Source organism: Ostrea edulis, chromosome 10 (genome assembly GCF_947568905.1).
Source record: "Ostrea edulis chromosome 10, xbOstEdul1.1, whole genome shotgun sequence".
Taxonomy (NCBI): domain Eukaryota; kingdom Metazoa; phylum Mollusca; class Bivalvia; order Ostreida; family Ostreidae; genus Ostrea; species Ostrea edulis.
Window position 1 is genome coordinate 22,770,872 of NC_079173.1, and position 21,619 is coordinate 22,792,490.

General features: G+C 36.8%; 1 protein-coding gene across 9 annotated transcripts in view; it reads left to right on the top strand.

Moving 5' to 3' along the window:
* Nucleotides 1-21,619, top strand: part of LOC125665551 (uncharacterized) — a 48,786-nt gene that overhangs the window by 609 nt on the left and 26,558 nt on the right. For 2 of the 9 annotated variants that reach the window (XM_048898245.2, XM_048898247.2), the window contains exons 1-2: nucleotides 12,481-14,617; nucleotides 17,733-17,750. In XM_048898245.2, coding sequence (XP_048754202.1) covers nucleotides 14,341-14,617; nucleotides 17,733-17,750 — 295 coding nt within the window. In that variant the 5' untranslated portion in view covers nucleotides 12,481-14,340. Of the gene's footprint in view, nucleotides 1-2,350; nucleotides 2,524-12,480; nucleotides 14,618-17,732; nucleotides 17,751-20,898; nucleotides 20,920-21,619 lie in introns of those variants that run through there. The other 7 variants (XM_056152298.1, XM_056152299.1, XM_048898246.2 and 4 more) reach the window with 5 other exon arrangements.

The window sequence follows — 21,619 nt, forward strand, 5'->3', positions numbered from 1 at the left end:
TTTATATTTTCGCGAGACTTTGTATATTTTTTTTAAAGGCGTGCATGTGATATCCTAGTCTTGTACAGTGCACATTTTAGAAACCTGAACTTGGCTTTGACATTTTACTTGGAGTGCGTTGACATACGTTTTAGCAGAGGATATTCACTGCTGCAAAAGTTGTACTTACCGATTATTACCAAAATGATACCCCCCCCCCCCTCTCTCTCTTATATATACCTGTCCCTACCTCAGGACAGACGAAAAGCTTTACAAAAGATGGCTACGGATATCAAAAAATGTTAATACACTACCACTAAAACTACACTATTCTACGAACGTATGTACACTGTAAATTACATGTGTATTGTTTTTGGCTTGCTAATCTAAGGTTTTCTAGGGAGCAAATTAGGACACATCCATTGGGCTGCTCCACAACGCGCAATGTAGTAATGACAGACTTAATTAATCTCAAGTAAGAATAGTTAACTAATTATGTTAAGCAGTGCGAAAATCAACTCGACCTTGACCTGCGCTTTCCTTGATAATTTCGCGAAATCATTCGGCTTCCGTGAAACTTAACCCCTAGCTCCAATATATTAATTTCAAAAATTCATTCCATTAATCTTCTATTTTTCTAATATTTCAATCCTTCTTTACTTTGATTCTTATTGATTATTATTCTTTTCAAGAAATCTAAGACACCTCTTCCCTTTCTTAGAATCCTTGATCCGCCATTGATTTTCAAAATTTAATTTCTGCATCTGGGTTCATTTTTATTTTTAGCTCAAGATTAGTCGGACAACTTCAAATAATTTTTACTGGACCTGACCTTACATCGACTAGCTCTGACCAAACTTTGCAGAAGAAAATTATGAGAGTTTTATGGTTTCTCCATTCAATAATCTATTTAAGTACTCAAGTGGCAAGCACCACTCTCTCCGTTAAGTTCTCCATTGTCTCTCATAGAAACATCCTTCCTCGTCATATTTTACAAGCAATACATAACAACAAACATAAATTCTACTAACAACTATTTAATCCATTTAAAATAAAACGACTTCGATCGTTTTTTTAGCCTGTTATGTCTCTCTCTCTCTCTCTCTCTCTCTCTCTCTCTCTCTCTGAGACAATAAGTGGTATACGTCAAAACCGAAAATAGCTGACACAATTTCATATCAAAAACATTCTCATATTCAATTCAAATACATGTAGCTGTTTCTAGATTTAAAAAAAATAAATTCAAATTTATATAACTATTTATGTATTAAACCGCGATTTGTCTGTTACAATTAAAACTGGACATTGTCACCATGCGGCTTAAGGTGTTATTAATTTTTTTTACACATATTTTTTGTTAGTTTAGAATAAAATATCTTAAGGTTTGAAATGAAGTTTCTTGTTTACACCACGACCTGTCTGACTAGTAAACTGACCTTTTACCCGATAATAATTATACTGTGTCATCAGATTCAGGACAAAAAGAAAGGTTAAGATGCTGGTGGAGATCTGAATTGGTCCCACCCCATCCCCCTTCCCTTTCCAATGCGTCTCTCCACGGATGAAGACCTTCCGATACCCAATAATTCCATTTGTTGTAAACCATGTGCGTTATCTCAGATTAGTCAATGTGCATTGAATGCCTCACGAACAGGTACAATGCAATTGACACGCCCTCATCCGCTGTTCAAAATGTCTCTTATGTAATCTTTGTTTTCCCAAAATTCTTTCATTTCATTTATTCTCTCAAACCATTCATAATGGGTACATGATTTACATTAGGTATATAGCTATGATTTTGTAATCATATAAACAATATTTTCAAGGGTATAAATATATAAATAATATATGCATATATATATTCGTTAGCACAAAATAGAGATGAGACATAGTGAAAACAAACAGGTAAGGACATTTGATAAAAATACGTGTCATGGAGGACAGCAGACTATCTCCTGAATTTTAGAAATAAATATACATAGTTCTTTTTAATGATTTAAAGTTTGATGTTGTCATTTTAAAATTCCTTAAATTTCAGTGTATTTGGTACTTGACAATATCTAGAAGCCAAATTAAAGCTTCAATTTACAGAATCAACTTTAATTTGGTCACTGCTGACATCAGCAGTCGAGAACCCGGAAAGAATTGAAATCGGATATTTTTAAATACCGCCAAAATAAAAATAAAACAGATCGTTGACAAATTTATTACCACATTTGGAAAAACGGAATCGCGGTTCCTCATTAGACTGACAGTGACGTAGAGTGATGACAGGGCTACTTGAACGTTTCATTTAGTTTCAATATTACTAGGATATATGTAACTTCCACTCAAATACACATGTTCTGTTGAGCCCCAATGATGGTGTAGGCAGTGAGAATCTTTATTAAGAAGCATATGGTGCACAAATTGCACATTATAGGAACGTTATTTCATCGATTTTAACGTGATCCATGTTTGTATACAATAACACATACAGTACCAATGTTTTGTGAGTCCGGGAACAGGTGCCCTAAATAGCAACTATCCTCCACTCTAACTCCGGTAAGTGTACTTATAACATCGCTATTCAAAAACAAATAGTACAAGTGCATGTATTGAATCAAAGTTCACAGTGTAGATTCGGCTTTTTTGTTGGATTCTCTCTCTCTCTCTCTCTCTCTCTCTCTCTCTCTCTCTCTCTCTCTCCTCATCATCATTAATTATCGTTTCACGTAATGTAAGTTTGGAATAAAACGGATGAGGCCTTATCAGATCGACCTTTATTGCAATATTGGAAATTTGGTGAGGAGAGGTCTATAAGGCGTGATTTGAAATTTAAATATATCATATATATGTGCAATCGAATATTATGATAACATTGAATAATTCGAAATACAGTTGTTGTGATAAACAAATTGTACTACATTTAAATGACTTTATCGAGGTTTTTTGTTTTTTTTTTATTTCTGCAAATGTTTGTTTTGTGATACATACTAAATATTCATAACGTGTATAGTAGTAAAATAGTTTTAGGGTATTCAGGGACACGTCTGAACAACCTTGAAGGGTTATACGTGTGTGTGTTGGGGAGGGGGGGTATCTACATGTACGCATTTATGGACAGTCTCCAATGCAATTTAGTCACACACCGTTTTGTCATACTGTGTCAGTATGGAAATCATAATTATGTAAATGCAATACATGTATATACACACATGCTATGATTGCATGCATTCTAAAAAGTCTGAAATGCATCCGACCTTCACCCCTCGAAAATTTCTTAAATAGGGTGATGCCAGATAGCACTTTTCCTTTCCTCCTTGTGAGATGTACTCATTTGTACCACAGCGGTCGACATAATTTAAATAAGTCCACTGGTTTATTTTGATTGTTAGCATTATTATATGTATGCAGGCAGAAACCAAAAGTGTTATTAAATTAAGCAAATAAGCTTCAAATTAAAATGCACTTTATTGATATATATTTTAAATGAGAAACCACAAAACTGATTATGTATATTCATTGATCTGAAACCATGCACAAGCGCCCAAGACTAAGAACGAAAGGTTTGTGCAGTCTTGGCAGTCAAGACTAAGAACGATAACTCCTCTAATACTAGCAATTTCTTATGTTTGCTTTGATAGTGTATGTTGATTGATTGTATTTTGTTTAACGTCTCTCGAGAGAATTTTTCACTCATATGGAGACGTCACCAAGACAGGTGAAGGGCTTCAAATTTAGCTAACGGCCATTGAGCAGTGAGGGTTCTATAAAATAGCGTGCCACACACTTTTTTAAGGTCATCTCCGAGGACCCATGGCATTCACACCTGATGCCGAGCGCTTGGCGATGGATCTGTCACTACCTGTTTTAACGACTTCGGTCTGTCGCAGCCGGGATTCGAACCCCCGGGCTTTCGCATGCAGGGCTTCCGCTCTAACTTCTAGACTACCGCGGCGGTTAATAGCGTATGACATTAAAAACATAACGAAGTAGTGTGTAAATCAATATATTTGAAAGAGGATTTGTGGGCTCTAAGCCACATCGTAGAGAGACAGACATACGTCCCTCTGACGTTTTGCTCAAGAGCGAGACGTTCCTCTGAAGTTTGGCTCTTGAGTGAAACATTTCTCTGAAGTTTTGTTGTAAAGTGAGACGTTTCTCTGACGTTTGGTTCTATAGAGTGAGACATTTCTCTGACGTTTGGCTCTAGAGTGAGATATTTATCTGACGTTTGGCTCTAGAGTGAGATATTTATCTGACGTTTGGCTCTAGAGTGAGATATTTCTCTGAAGTTTGGCTCTAGAGTGAGACATTTCTCTGAAGTTTGACTCTAGAGTGAGACATTTCTCTGAAGTTTGGCTCTAGAGTGAGACATTTCTCTGAAGTTTGGCTCTAGAGTGAGATATTTCTCTGACGTTTGGTTTTTTGAGTGATACATTTCTCTGAAGTTTGGCTCTAGAGTGAGACATTTCTCTGAAATTTGGCTCTAGAGTGAGACTCCCTCGACAGACAGGCGGACATGAATCCAGTAAACGTGTGTGTGTGTGTGTGTGTGTGTGTGTGTGTGTGTGTGTGTGTGTGTGTGTGTGCAGTGGCCTTATGCGTTTCCTGGCGTGTCTGGCTCTGAGTGGAATTTCTTACGAGGTTGTCTGCCTCCAGAGCAAAACGTTCACCGGGGGAATTATCCAGAACCAGTCTTCGAGGGGACGTCTCAATAAGGGGAACTCATTCTCACAACGGTAGAATTGTATCTGTCTACCTCAACGTAATTCCGAATTCCAGAATATGTTTGTTACTAAGTTATGTCCCTTTAACTGGAACCCCTGTTGAACTCGTTTCTCTCGTGTTCGTGTATAGCATCAATCAACGGGATACCAGTTTAATGTCCCTTTACACTTTTTTCCGTAAAGGGTAGTAAATCTATTTTGTTTGCTAACAATATAGAACAGAACATTTGCGGTAAACTTAAAGATGATTGATTGTATATTGTTTAACGTCCCTCTCGGAATTTTTTTACTCATCTGGAGACGTCATGCCATTGCCAGGGAAGCAATCAGCAAGGAGGGATTTTTATCGTGCCATACCTGCTGTGACACGGGGCCTCGACTTTTGCGGTCTCATCCGAAGGACCGCCCAATTTAGTCGCCTCTTACGACATACAAGGGTTACTGAGGACCTATTCTAACCCGGATTCCCACGGGACGGTCCTGAATGGTAAGCATGTGTTGTGGAATGGAAATTATATGATGATATGCATTACCTAATATATTTTGAACAAAACGTGCGATATCATATTCAGTTGATTCAATTAAAAAGCAACATATGCGCTGTAAACGTATAAATACAGATAAATACGAAATCAAAATTTAAATCCTGCAACAAATGATCACGTTCCTGTTTTGTTGTAGTCGGGGCATATGGCTTAAATATTGCGTATTTTTTAGAGGTATGCTTTAAGCAGGCCAGAGGAAACTGATCATGCTTTGGCATGTACTAAATATTCCATCTGCGTGCAACAGAATCTTGAAAAGGGTAGGGAGAATGAGGTAGGAAGAGCAGCGGAGAAAGAAGTCAAAAAGAGTTGTGATGATGCGAATACTGCCGAGAAAGAGTTATCCAGGTAACAAAAATATGATGGTGAAAGGTTTACATTTTTATTACATATGTCACAGAGATATTTTGTATGCAATGTTTGAGACTGTTCTGTGACAGGTACATGTATTTATTTTATTATAACAAAGAGTCAGCATCTTTAGAATGTTTATATGTAATATTGTATGTGTATGTGTCATTTGATGATGAATGACAAGAAAAGGATTACGGTAGGTAGGTCATTTTCAAGTTTGTTAGGAACAGGTACTTGTCCTATAAACATTAATCTTCATATAGACTTAGACAGTACATTGGGTGTAACGTTACTACCTCATATGATGCATATATGTCTTATTATGGCTGATGTGTATGTTGTGAATGCGGTGAATATTGTGTCTTTGATACAAGACACGCAGCGATGATCGGAGATGGAACAGGAAAAAAGTACAATTTTGCAACAATTACTGCAGAGTTTGTGATAAATCTGAAAAATATGGGAAGGTTTTACCTATTCATGCCTGTTGAAGTGAAGCTGACTCAAAAGTGCAAACGCCATTGAACCTGGACAAACAAGAAGTGTCTGCTGATACTGTCAGCATGGACAACTGTGATACAAGCACAAGTGGCGGCAATCCGGCGCCAAAGAAGCAGAGCCACAAAAACCACATACTGACTCAATTAACAAATAAATTAATATGATTTGAAAAAGAGAAAGAAACAAATAAGTTCAAAGACAATAGATCAGGCATCCAGGTGTCTAAAGTATTGTGTCGTCAAATGATCAGATTGAAGAAACACCCGTAAGCATCATCACACACGCGCATTTATGGAGACCACAGCCTGTATGATACCTGGTGTAAATTCTTGTATTCTTGTATTCTTCGCAAACGTACAATCCCGAACAAGTACTTTATCATCGATACCTTTCTAAACAGAATCTGAAATCCGTTCGGTCATCTCTCTTTTCATTCTACTTTTCACAAGTTTGGTTAACTTAGGAAGTACTCCGGGCAATTGAGGTGATCAGCTTTACAGTGACAAGTAAAATGCCAAAGTAATGACTTCCGGATTGAAGTTGCAGTGTTACAATGCGTGCGCGCACGCGTGTGTGTTTGTAGATGTGTTTTTGTATATGTGTGTGATTTGTACGATTTACTTGCACATGCACACTTGCATTTATTTGATATCTACAAGTCAATACAGTAAAACAAATTGTTAAATTATGCTGTTTCATTTCAGGATAAGGAGAAGTTGTTGCATTTCAGTAACCAGTTCATGAGCCAAGCAAATAAATGTGAAAGAGAAGACACGACCAACTAAATATACAAGAAAAAGGGGCGATGGGGGAAATCCCACTGTTCACAAGGGTAATCAGAAGTTATAATGGGAGAGAAATACTTACAAACCGTGTGTGAACATATGAAAAACAATACGTAAGGCATGGGACACATCAGGAAAACGCCGCCACTTCTAGGTGAACCACATGTTACACCTTTTGTTGACGCCACAGGTTTGGAAACTACAGGTGTTGGTGTTTGCTGTCATGTTGAGATGAAACTGAAGCGTTATCTTGAGATTTATAATGATATGGGTAAAATATGATTCATGGATAATAAATACTGTTATATTCGCCCCGTGTTATTTTCGCCTTTCTACACTTGCAGACAGTTTCATCCCGTTTTAAATTCGCCCAGACATAGTTGTGTTAAAAAAGAGACATGAGAGAAACAGTTTCCTCCATTCTTAAATTCGCCCAATGACAACGAGGGCGAAAGGGACGAAAATAAAACGGTAGCGAATATTTCCCTGTATGTATACAGTTTGTAAAGTAAAGGTGTATGGTTTCAATTTTACATATTATAAGCTTGTTCATTGTCCTGATTATTCAGGCGAAATTTTTGAAGCCATCCAGATTAGTGCATGTGTTTTCTTAAGAAGCTAATGGGTCATAACGGCAATTAGAATATCAAATGTAAAGAAAACACAGAGAGAAAGAAAGAGAGAGATGAATACACATTTAAATTAGTTTATTGGAATTTGGTGTATTTGTCAAGAATAAAATCATACTTCAGACTATATTTACAAGATAATTTTCTGAATGTAACCCAATGACTAAAAAACACCTCATGGAAAGTCCAGTTACAGGCATGTTCACCAAACTTTCCTAAGATATGTCTTAGGATATGTCCTAAGATATAACTTAGGAAAAAGGTTAGAAACATCCTAAGATCAACTTAGGACACGTCTTAGGGTGTTTCTCGATGATATCTTGGGAACATCTTAAGTTAGGGCGTCCTAACTACTTAGGAATATTTTTATTCCTGTATTTATACACATGATATTCGCGATATATTTCCGAGTTTAAACAATAATGTCTAGACACACACAGACAGAGAAAAGACAGGCATTATTTATTTTCTTGATATAGACACCGTGAATTCAATATAAATATGTTATAAACTACGAAATTTAATATCCTCTTACTGTTCCGATATAGTCATATAATAACCCAAAGATTACTACCGAAAGTTCACGTAAATCCTTCTTGTATATATCCGGGCAATTTAGTGAAAGTGCATGCACAATGCGATACAGTCAACATGATTAGGTCCAGTTGACAGGATTGTCACACTACTTGTGTGCAGACGTACAAGAGGTTTGTTATAAATGTACATATGTGTATGGTCGTTTTCTTTGGATATCATCGTATAGGAATGAAAACATGTGTTGTATATCAAGCTGTAAAAGTTATACACTTTATGCAAATTATGCAATTGAATTAATCGAATTGAAGAGTAATCGAGATAATTTTCTAATTAATTATGTATTATCCGAGTCGGATAGGGGAATGCCCCATTTTGAAATATCTATCATCATGGGACGTTGCACGCGGAATTTCGAAAGTAAACAACTACAATGCAACGTGAAAGCGTGTACGGCCTGCAAGCTGTTGACGGGACACATTTAGCGATACAGACAGTCGGACGAAAAACAGGGTAGAGAGAATGACTTTGAGCAATAGAAGGGGAGTTAAATTTTATGTTCAACATGGAATCACCATTCAGTACCACTATATACATGTATCGTAACGCCCATGAGATTTCTGATATTTTTCTCGCGCTCTTGCCCACTACCACTATAAACATCACTCCTTCATAACTATACGCTAGAAAATCATCGTTTTCTCCTTACATTGAGTAGACCAGCACCCCTTTAATACCCCTGTATAATTTTAATATACCTGAAATCTCCCTAACAACAGTAGATTTAAGTTCGTTCAAATGATGGTCACCGGTGGATACGACAATAGGGGATCAAAGATTGATATGCTGATATATACGGAAATTCGTTTAAATCACGGGGTTAGAAAAGTGGAAATCGATATGAAAGCTTGATATAGTGAAGATTCCGAGTTTTTAAAAAATCATTTTCTTCGGGGTAATGGTGGGGTCATTTTAGGGTATCAAACTTACTTACTTGACCATTACTCCTGGCATAAGGTAAATTCCGATTTGTTCAAATCATGGTCCCCGGGGGTAAGAGAATGTCACAATTGGGGATTAATTTTTATATGCTGATACATAGGAAATTGATTAATTAACAATTGTTAAAACAAATTCTTTTTAAAAGTAGCAGGTCCACACTAAATCAAAATCCAAATGCAAATGTTCTCAAGTTGTATGAATTCAAGTTTGTTATGCCCCTGCGACTAAAGTTGAGGGCATATTCCATTCTCTCTGTCTAAAGCTTTAATCTTGTTCCTACCTTTGGAGTGGTAAATGATAGGGATTTCATTTGTGCATTCCTTGTGACATAATTTTTTCTTTGGAACCAAAGTTTTTAACCTTTTGACCTTGGAGACCTACGTTAAGGAAAACTTCAACTATTCAATATCTCCTGAACTATTCAAGGTAGGACTTTCATTATTTGAATAAAGATTCCTTATTGTAAGGCCTTATATGTCATGCGTAACCTTTGACCTTGTGATCTTGGCCTTGGAGTTTGACCTAAATTTCAAAACTTTAATTTTACTTAACATTTAAATAGTGAATGTCAGATCGGGCTCTCATATATCATATACATCCCTTGAGTACCTTTTTTGTACTAAAGTCTCTGACCATTTCACCTTGAATTTTGACTCATTCTTTTAAGAAACCCTGACCTACATGTACATGTATTTAATGTCTCCCTAACCATCTACATGTAAGATATGGAATTTTCATATTTTGTATATAGATTCCTTTCATTTTATACCATGATCTTTGACCTTGTGACCTTTGAGTTTGACCTACTTTTAAGAAAATGCAACCTATTCAATATCTCCTGAACTATTTAAGGGAAAACTGTTATATTTTATGCACCCTCCTTCAAAGTATAGGGGCATATTGCTTTGCACCTGTATGTCGGTCGGTAGACCACATGTCCGCTCATTATCTTGAGAACCTTTCACTTGATCGTAATAATATATCATAATAAATGATGCACGTGTATAACCTTTCCAATTTTGCGCCACGGGTGGCATATGTTTTACAAACATATTTGTATATAAATTCTTTATGGCAAGACCTTGTGATACCATAGCGTTTGACCTTGTGACTTTGACCTTGGAGTATGGCCTGCTTTTGGAAAGTCTTGTGCATTCAATATCTCCGCAACTATTTAAGATATAACTTTTATATTTTGTATATAAATTTCTTCTGGCAAGACCAAAAATCCCATACCATGATTTACGTGACCTTGATCTTTTCCCAGTAAAACAAGGTCATATGAATCACATTGGTGTTAAGGTATTCCCATGTTTTATGAATTCATGTTCACTTAAGTGGGTACTCTTTGAATTTTTTTCCTGGGAATAAAGATTGAAAAAAAAATTATAAATCATACCGGCTGAACAATAGCGGGGCCAAGGTGAGCGATGTGGCCCATGAGCCTCTTGTTAAAATATTTAGAAAGGACTATTGGTCCCTATCAGTCCCTTATTTAAGTGACTGGCCCCTAAAACGTGATATTATTGAATATGTCTCGTCATTGTTTATGAAGTTTGTTCGAGATGTCTGTACAAACTATATGTATATAAAAAGATATTCAATTTCACAAAAATGCGTACAAAATTGCAGGGGGGAAAGGTGGCGTTTTTTGAGCCATACCTAGCTCCAGTGCTGTTTTTTGCATTAAAGACATTTGAATGCGATTCGGCACATCTATGAATACTTGAACTCTATAATTGTTGAAAATATCAACTTGATATCTTGAATATTTTCCTAAAACAAAGTGACCCACTAGAAATCGGGAAAACGTCAATACATTACGTAATAAGCAACGAAATATAAGTCGGGAAAATACCTGATATCTAGGTCAAGTGACTATCTATCATCTCTAAAAATTTCACGGAAATCCGTGGACGCTTATCCCAGAAATCGCGTTCACAAAAATTGTAAGAAAAAACTTTTGCAATAACTTAAAGGTTTTCCGTTGGAAACGGAAGACATTAAAACTTATTGTAGAAATATAGAATATAAGAATACGCATTTAAAAGAATTTGAATTAACAGTACCACAATCGGACGTTTTATCTACCCTCGAGTACTCCGGACTCGGTAAATAATGTGTATATCTTAGGGAGCTGGCATCGTATTGAATTACACGTTGTTAACAGTGTATTATACGTATGATACCAGTACTAAATCATATACCCGTAATTATAAGTTTTATCACATCATATGCTTACTCCTCCTAGGCACCTGATCCCACTTCTGGTGTATCCAGGGATCCGTGTTTGCCCAGCTCTCTATTTTGTATTGCTTATAGGAGTTATGGGCTTGATCACTGTTCGTTATCTTCATCTTTCATAATGATATCCCGACATATCATATATCGCCATATATCATATAAATGTAATATTACCCACATATTTCATGTTATTTATATTAAGAATTTTACCGAATCTTTAGATAAGTGCACCACGTCATGGTATTGGTTATTATAGTACTGTAACGTTCATTACATGTACTGATGAAAGGTGAAGATATCGAACAGTGATCAATCTCATAACTCCTGTAAGGAAATATCGGGTTGGTCAAGCCCATACCAAACGAGGCAGAACATATCAGGCTGATATTTTCCGTAGACAAAAAGTAGCATACTTTAAACAATAACTATTTTATTTTGACGATGATCATACATCAACAGACAATTTGCATATTTCGTAATGTTTTAATGCAAATCCTCCATATTGATGTGCATGGATTCCTTACTGACTGTCTATAACAATATAATCGGAAGTCACGTGACGCGTTTTATCCAATGATAGTAGCTTTTTAATCATGGCAAAACAAATAGCTTTTAACATTATACATGTATATGCATTACATTTTAAGAGGACGGAGGTCCCGTGCCGGGGATCCGGTTAGAATAGGTCCTCAGTACCCCTTGCTTGTCGTAAGTGGCGACTGAATGGGGCGGTCTTTCGGATGAGACCACAGAAATCGAGGCCCCGTGTCACAGCAGGTGTGGCACGATAAAGACACCCCCCCCTGCCGTAAGCGGCGAGCATAGGCCTAAATTTTACAGCCCTTCACCGGCAATGGTGACGTCTCCATATGAGTGAAAAATTCTCGTATGGGACGTTAAGCAATATACAATCAGTAAGAGGACAGGGAGTAATAAATACGGTTCTACCGGTCGGATCCGGAATTCCTACTTTGCTATTCGGGCGTTCTACCCACTGCGGTTTCTAAATGTAGACCGATGTTTACCGTTCACCCGCCACCTCCCTACAATACTACCACATCCCCCCCCCTTTTCTTGAGATTTATAATCTCACAAAATTCTCTTTTAAGGTCGCGTGATACGCAAGATGATAATAATAGAGAGAGAGAGAGAGAGAGAGAGAGAGAGAGAGAGAGAGAGAGAGAGAGAGAGAGAGAGGATATATGCCCCATTGGGGGAGCGGAACTTCCCAAAGTAAACCCATCATAAATTATAAACAAAATATACTAATTTCTTGGAAACAATTTTGATTAAAGTCTTACTTTCATAATAAAAAAAAAACCAAATAATGAAAAAGAGAATTTGATCAAAAGTGAGTTAGTCTAAGTTTTATGGGCCCCGGGGTCAGAGCTTTGCCCTGGACACTCGGGGGGCCTTTAAGGCGGTTTCCAGAATCCCAACCTATTGCCCCCTTCAACATATACTGGACTCGCCACTACAAGCCAAATAAAATAAAATGAAAAGAGGACATACTTTGTTTTTTACATGAATGTACACGTATGATACATCTTTATTGAAGCGAAAATGTAAATTGGAGGTGGGTATATTTCATTTTCGGTCATTGTTGTAGTTTTGCTGCAGTCAACATTCTTCTCCCTTCCTTTAGAAATACTCTCCTCAAACAACAAAACAAAGTAAAAACAAGTATGCCGTAAGCCCCGAATATAAATTCACTAAACATACACTGGTCAAACTACAGCCTCTTGTGCGGTTTGGAGATGAAGACAGATTTTGTCATGTATGACATTCGTGATACTGAGGTGATACTGTAGTATAGGACTAAAAATCTGGCAGGAAGTTGTAGGGGGTAATTACGTCAGCTTGCCTTTAGCCCCATCTAATATATATATAAATCACAGCAACACTAGGCCTAATGTCTGACACTACGGTGTATGCCCTGTGGTTTCTAAGAAACATTCTGAACCAGACTGGTTACATCTCTTATATCCATTACGATTTCCAGGACCATAGAAAGATTAATGACGAGCGTAAATGCAAGTTTCATTCTTACCACCGTCATGTCCCCTATCAATGAACCCCCCCCCCAAAAAAAAACCCCACAAACAAACAAAACAACAACAACACAATTTTCATTGTTTATATCTACAGTCGACACCAGCCAGGATCGTCTCAAGTGGCTGCCATGTTCTTCGTTGACATATGAACTCGAACCTCTTTACTAAAATTGATAAGGAGGAAAAAACTATTATAATTGTATGTAAATATAAAATATCTCCTCATTATACGATGAAAGTGCATGCACCACAGCATATAGGAGTATTAAAAAAAAAAGTTGGATCTTGACAGCTATGCAGTTCCATACTTCCATAAAAAGAGTTATCAATCTTGAATCAAAAAAGTGTGTATATCATTTACTACAATGCTTTTTCGTTTTATGAATATTTAAAATCCCGTATGTAAATTTGAATTTCCGATCATAGTTGGTTCCAACTTCCGATTAAAGAATGCATGTGGTTGTTTGTGATCGTGGCGATATATGCTCTTAATTCACCAAGAGATTAATTGAATGAAAACATACTTTGAATTATACACGAGGAAAAGTCATTCACGGTCGATTGGATTAGTTTAATCAGGATTGTGCCCTCGTGTGGAAAGTTCGAATAATAGGCATATATCGCGAAGAAGAATATACGTTTGTTTACAGTGGGTGGTGTTAAAAAAAATTAAATTGGACAATCGTTTATGATACATTACCTTCTACCGAAAACCAAAAGATATGTACCGGGTTTTTTTCTCGATTTTGTAACTTTTAACGAGTGTGTGGTCTGACGCTGTGTGTGAACGTGTGTATCGATTCTGTTTGGAATATTGATTCATTGCATTCGAAAGACAGCCTTGCTTTTTAAAAAATGTGGTATCTTTAAAATTACAACGTGACCACTGAGGGATCTGTGTGTATATAAGTGTATACCCTCTTTATCGTGGTAGACTCTTGCCCATTCAGACTACGCCGGGGAACTTACTCCCAGATTCCTCTACCCTAAAGGGATCCAGGATGGATTGGTTTCGTGTAAATGACGTTTTTATGTCTATTTTCACCTTAATAACTTACATTATGGACCAAATTTACAGCATTGAGTATCGGAAAGGCTTCCAAAAGTTGTGGTCACTGCTGAAAAGGATGGGGAGCGCTCTTGGGGTGCAGACTTGGAAGGACCCGGGAGACATCAGAAACAACGCGGTTCTGGCATCACGGAATCGCTACATCGATGAACAGTTCGAGTTAGATGAACAGGAGCAAGACGAACTCGATGGAGTGGTCAGAAATAGAGGTTAGTCCCCCCCCCCCATTTTTTTAAGTCCTAGCTCGAGTGATTGTTGTCTACCAAATGACATGCCTGGGGTCTGTGAACCCAATGTTCAGTTATGTTGCGGCTTTCAATGTGTATAATGCATGCATAATTAACATTTCAGTTGAGCAACTTTCTGTCTGTGTGTATAATTAGCGTTTTTATAATGATCAAGATACCTGGTTATCAACGCATGCAAACAGGTGTTTATTAAATTATAGTTTGCAGAATACATGTATAAGATGCATCCACTTTTGTACCCTAAGCGTTACTATGAACGAACGTTATACAAGTATGAAAGCTGTTTGTTTATTTTATTGTCCACCTGTCCGAGGTGTAAAAATTTATTGCGTGTAACCAGACGTGAAAACTTAATGTATAAACGTTGAATAGTTTTAAATATGTATGTTAACCTTTATCTTCGTGAAATTCTCGGGAGGGAGGGGTGTTGCGGACAGTCCTTCGCATATTACTTACCCCACAGCATACCTCGACTTAAATTATTATGAATTTATCCCTAAATCTCATTATACAACAAGAAATTTAAAAGGATCGTTGTTGAAACTGCCTATACTCCGTGTATTTGTGAACTGATTACCACGGCATTCATTGTCCATATAAGTAATTAAGTAATATATCAAGCAATAGGTCATAGAATAAGCATATATCAATTTACACCCAGCTCAAATCAATTTGAGATGAAATAAAGACTGGGGAGGGGTGTGCTTAAAAATACAGAATGTCCATAACTAACTCAGAACGGGCCTAGTGTAAAATACTGGAATTGGGAGAGACAGAGAGGGTGGGGTCGGTGTCAAAACTTCAAACTGTCTATCCTCCTGATTTATACAGAGGAGAGATTGATGTCAGGTGACATATATGTACATGTACATGTATATGTTTTGCAACACACCTGTTACCTGCAAGTGAACCTGAATGTAGTTCCTTAAAACTTCAACAAATTTGATCTGATTGCCGTGAATGGTATGAATGCGTATGTTCGGTTTTATTAACATGATTAAGTGAGTATAACCGATGGATGTCTGTAAAACATCAGAATGAGCCTCGTTTGGAGAGAGTTTACACAGACAATGCGCCTGCTGCCCAATCCTATATAACATATCTATTGTTTCCAATCAAGGGCCCACAAGGGGCAGCATGAAAATACTTACAAATACTGTATATATACGAAAGGGGGTTTCCGACCCCCAGAACTCCCCTCTGGATCCGCAACTGTAATAGCTAGTGTCACAACTTAGTGGTGTATGCATTGATACAGTGTTAACAGCTTCTTTAGTTTCAGCACAGTCGCTGATTTGAAAGTGAAAGTAGGACTTGCTTTCTCATTTGTGACTGTTCTGAAACATCACTGCTGGGTCAACATTACATTGTGAAAGTTCTCGACAAACTCAAGATTTATTTTACACCATGCCTAACTCATGTATAGGGTGCATATTGGGCTTGGATTTCTCGAAACAAAAATCTCAAACTTAATTTCAAGTTTGTTTTATTTGAGCAGTCAGAATTCGAGTAAAATTTCAAACTAATCAAGTCTTGTGTTCGACTTAAATTTCTTTCGAAAAACCCAGGCAATAAAATGTTGGTCGTTTGCGTGACATTCAAGAAAATCAAAGGAAGCCAGTGTCAAGTGTCATCAGGATGCGAAGGAGGAAATAAAATATAGTACAATGTCACTGATCATAAGTATTCCTAAGTACACGATAACGAGGCATGGTCTATGTGTGTAATAGAGCAATTCAGGTCTTCAGTTTTGTGATCTAGTGATGTTTGTGTATAAATGTGTGTGTCTGTTTGTATGTGTATGTGTGTCTGTATGTGCGTTTGTATTTGTGTATGTATGTATGTGTGTGTGTGTGTGGGGGGGGGGGGGGGTGTAGTTATGCTTCATCTTCATCGATACTGTGTCCTAATTTATATCGTCCACCCACAGGGGCTTCTTATCCATTATGTTCTCAATCTATATATAGATATCTACGTTAGATATTTATGTATAGATTTGGAGCGTAATGGACAAGAAGCCCCTGTGGTCCACCTCTAGGCCCCTTTAGTGTCCAGCGCAATACATTTCAACGTTGTTTATTTCTGTTGGTAACATTAGGACTTTGAACAACTCTGTTGATAGTGATTCATATAAATGCCTTGTATAGGAGGGAAATGTCAGTCGGAGCCCCCCCCCCCCCCCCCCCCCCCCCCCCCCCCCTCCCCCGTTCCCTGGGAGACACGCAGAGTAATTGCTATATAGGGAGGATCTAGGCCTTCCCTCCGCTTTTGACATTTTTTCTGAATGTCGTGTGATTTTCAATGATAAAATTCTATCCCATCGACGATCAGGAAATGGTGTTTGATCATCAATCCGTCTTGGCCTTTTTTGATGAACAGCAGCGGAGGCGATGTTGTCCCCAGTATAAATATCATCATAGATTAAAGTATAGATTGTATATATGAGATATTAACGAAAGATTTAAATGATTATGTTGTAAACGTGTGTAATACGATACTGTCCGTACAAATCCACTAAACTATAAATAGATACATCAACACCGTATCTAACTCATTCATGCATTTTATTCGCTCAAACCACAATGGAAATGGTACATGAGATACAATACAGAAATTTCATGTATCAATATAAGTAACGTCAGAGGAATGTATATAGGTATGCAAATAAACAAAGTGAAATATGTACATAATTAAGTACAAATTTGAAGTTTTGTGTTAAGGAGAACAGACTAATTCGTATATCTTTAAAATGAATATGCACAGGTTTGTAAGGTTTTTAACTAAGACGGGCTAAGTCGAATTTGAGTACACACATACCTAATTGCTCATAATTATTTGCTTTTTTGTGTGTAAAATATAGCTCCATGTAAGGATTGGGATTACCCTCTGTAGAATGCGCCTTTAATGAAGCACTAAATACGTAGACAAAATATTAAGTCATGCCTATTACTGCAATGCTACACGGAGTTAATTCAGCTGTATTTGGCAGTGTACCACTGCAAAAGCACGCAGGGTTAGAGTTCATCTTTGTACACCTTTAAATTGCAGCTATGATTTTCATTTTTTTTTTTTACAGCACACACTAAAATGAAAGGTAACTCTCATATCACCGTAGTGCGTTAATCTAAGTATCTGTTAATGGGTCTTGTCCTGGATCGACTAGCATGATTTTTTTCTTTTTCTATCTAATTATGTATTAATTTATTTATTTTAATTATTCATTTATTTAATCATTCATTCATTACACACCCGTCTAGTGACGGGCGGTATTATGGTATAGACCTTTCCCGTCCGTCTGTCTGTCTGTAGGCTATTTCGTGTCTGGGTCACACTTTAAAAAAAAAGGACTATGACTAATAAACTTAGTCAGTCGATGCATGGGGAGGGGGGGGGAGGGTCGTGACTCCAAGGTCACTGTGGCCCCCTCTGAAATTTTATAGCTATACATACTCAAACCATATGTTTGCAATTCATATATTGCACATTGTGAGGTATACATGTAGGGCCATTTAACAAATACAAGCCACTGTTGCCTCATTCTAGATTGATAGATTGTATATTTTTAACGTCCCTCTGGAGAATGTTTTACTCATATGGAGATGGCACCATTGCCGGTGAAGGGCTGCAAATCTTAGGCCTATGATCGGCGTTTACGGCCGAAGAGCAGGGAGGGATCTTTATCGTGCCACACGTGCTATGACGTGGAGCCTTGGTTTTTGCGGTCTCATCCACAGGGCCGTCCTATTGAGCCGCCTCTTACGACAAGCAAGGGGTACTAGGGACCTATTCTAACCCTGATCCCCATGGTAATGCCTCCTTCTAGAAGGGTTATATGTACTCAACTTGTGTCTGAGCATATCATGCACAATGTAGGAGGCCTAGGGTTATCAAACTTAGGCAGTTGATTTTTCTAGAACGGAAGAGTATCACGACCCAAAAGTAGGTCACTATGACCTCAATTTGGAATCTGCAATTGAAGGGCGTGTGACTTCATGCATGTAAATATAGACATGCACCATGTACATGCAGGTGCAAACTATCGCATCATGTACCACTTTTATGTGGATAAAATCGGCACTGGGAATAGGGGATTGTGGTAATGGTGATTTGTGTGCGCGTATTTCCTATTGCTATTGATAGCTTCTTTTCCATGCACTTTTAATTAAGGGGTAGACGGACAATAAGTCACAGAACTAAAAAGTAACAAAAGTTGTACATGTAGGATAAAAAGTCACAGGACAAAAATTCACAAAAATGACTTTGTTTATGCCACATTTAGCACTTTTAATTCATTATCAAATAATAAATTTAAAAAAACCCACCTTTACTTGATTATATAGCAATTAAATAACCACCGTGTTCACTTATACTGAAGAGCTAGAACAAGAACTTACTTCTTGTTTTGACAATAATCTGGAGTGAAAGGAACTCAGCACTACTCCAGTCATCAGATTTTGTTTTGACTATCATTGATATGTAGCATCGTAAACCAAATGATTACAAAGTTGTTGTTTTTTTCTATCAATAAAAAAAAAATTCTTTTTAAAATTTAATTCACATTTTACAAACAATTGATTAAAGGAATAAAAAATTGATAATTATCAAATCATTACAATTAAGATTTAAAGTTTGAAATGTAAATAAATTCTCGTATAGAAAATATAATATTTTACATACACATGTAATATATATATTCTTAAACTTAAAAAAGAACATATTTATTTATTTTTTTCAAATTTACATAAAAATCAATATTTTCTTACCAACTGTGACTTTTTGTCCTGTGACAATTTGTCCTACAGTCATAAAATTTCTATTTGTAATATTTGTCCATGGTCATTTTGTCCATGACTTTTTGTCCTGTGACTTTCTGTCCTACATTCTAATCCAGGTGACTCGTCTCAGTGCTATTTAGACAGGTCACTCTTTTATTTTCATAAAAAATATTGTTTGTTAATTTAATTTCAAATATGCAAATTATCAAAGTTCAGACCCGATTTTAGTTTGGTCGGTAATGCATCAGTACCCAATGTTCACATATCACATTGGAGGATAGGGTCTCAAGAACGCTTTACAGATTTAATTGGTAATTATGCTTTTAGATTCGTAGAAGTACATGTATAGAAAGTATCAAATTCTGAAATCGGGTGTGCAAGTTTGATATTTTGGCCAATTGAATATAATGTTTTCAAAGTATAAAACCGTTTGGAATTGTGTTTTTTTTTAAATTATCATTTTAGAGTTTTAAATGTGTTATCACTTTCTACGAGTCAAGGTTAATTTTAGCTCTTTGAGCCAAAGGCTCGTTTGGGCTGTTTTTAATCAAAATTTGACCGTTGTCATTCGTTTTGTTATTGATGTCTAGGATTGTGTATTGTTTGTGCCGCCTTCGCTTAACTAAGGTTTCCATGTGCGTGCATAAAGAAGGGATTTTCGCATTCTCTCACCAGAGGGCGCATTACGCAAGCTTCACATACACCTCTGTCAACGCTTGGAATCACGTGACAATATAATCACATGATATAAACATTCATTCTCGGTTTCCTTTCCCTTTAAAAGTTCAGACAACAGGTGATACATCAGGCTCTTTTCATAGCCAACTGACACTTTAATAAGTGCATATTTACCGTTTAGCTGTTTGACTCTTATTTTACAAGTTTTATCGTATTTTTACAGCCTTTCTTACTTTTGATTCCATGTTTACATTTAAATCTCCACCACGTGTATATCCTACATTCATACGCATATTACGAAGTAGTTCCAAATTTATGATCAGAAAACGGCGATTTCAAACAATTTACAGTAAGCATCAATTTGATTGCTCCAAAAACATATCATAATATGACTAAATATTTAGTCCAAAACATAAATGTTGGATCAAAGAAACTTTTACAAGATTTCTGTAAAAAGCCGTTGACAGAGGTGTAGTGCGAGGAGCGCACGGAACTCTGGGTAGAGAATGGGGATTTTTGTAACAGAATCCATGGCGAGCGAAACAGATCGAGGTCTCCCCGACGCTTGATATTCTTAACACAATAAAAATTCTCTTCCGAACAACAATATCACCACGAGAATTTTGAGAATATTCATCATGCCGCGGTATATATCACGTGCAGTTTTGCATAAAATAAAATATTATCACTAAATCATGAATTGTTATCAATGCTAGAGAATATGCATGTTAATATTTTCTTTGATTTCATTGCTTGTTTATGCCATGTTTGCTTTGTACTGTTTTGTAGCTAATGTTTCTAAATTACGAGGTAATGTTGGTTTTCACCTTTAAGTATTCCTTTGCACTTTCGGTTTTTATTTTATTAGACCAAAGATCATAGACCAGTCTTGTGGTTCCAGTACACCTTAACATTTCTCGTGTGACCTACATTTTTTCTTGTTTTTTTTAGCACAGAGTAATTTTAACATGTTCTAACAATTACATCTTACAAATTATTCCATCCCCCCCCCCCCCCCCACACACATTCTTTGAATCATTTGTAATAAAGTGTTAAATGGTATTAATTCTTTTGCACACTTATTTGAAAAAATGCAGAAAAATCGTAGACATTCCCATCTAAACTACTGGAAGCTAATGAAAGCGAAAAATATTCAAAATTCCACAGATATTTCAAAATACATCATGTGTGAATGTATACAGAAAATAATATACGACGTGAGTTAAGTATTCAAAGCCCACACACGTGATGACCGAAATGAGTCGGGGAAAAAAAATCTTAGGTTGAAGAGTTTCACCAAATTGTTGCATGACTTTAATTGATGATAAAGAATTGAAGCTGTTGTGCGAAACTCTTGACCTTAAATGAATTCACATGGTGTTTTTCATTATACATTCGTACATGATGTGATTTATAAAAACTGTGGTGTTTTTGTCATGAATAATCTGCTCAGCAAGAATTTCACACGCACCCTCCCCCCAACACACACACATGTATAAATATAAGCACT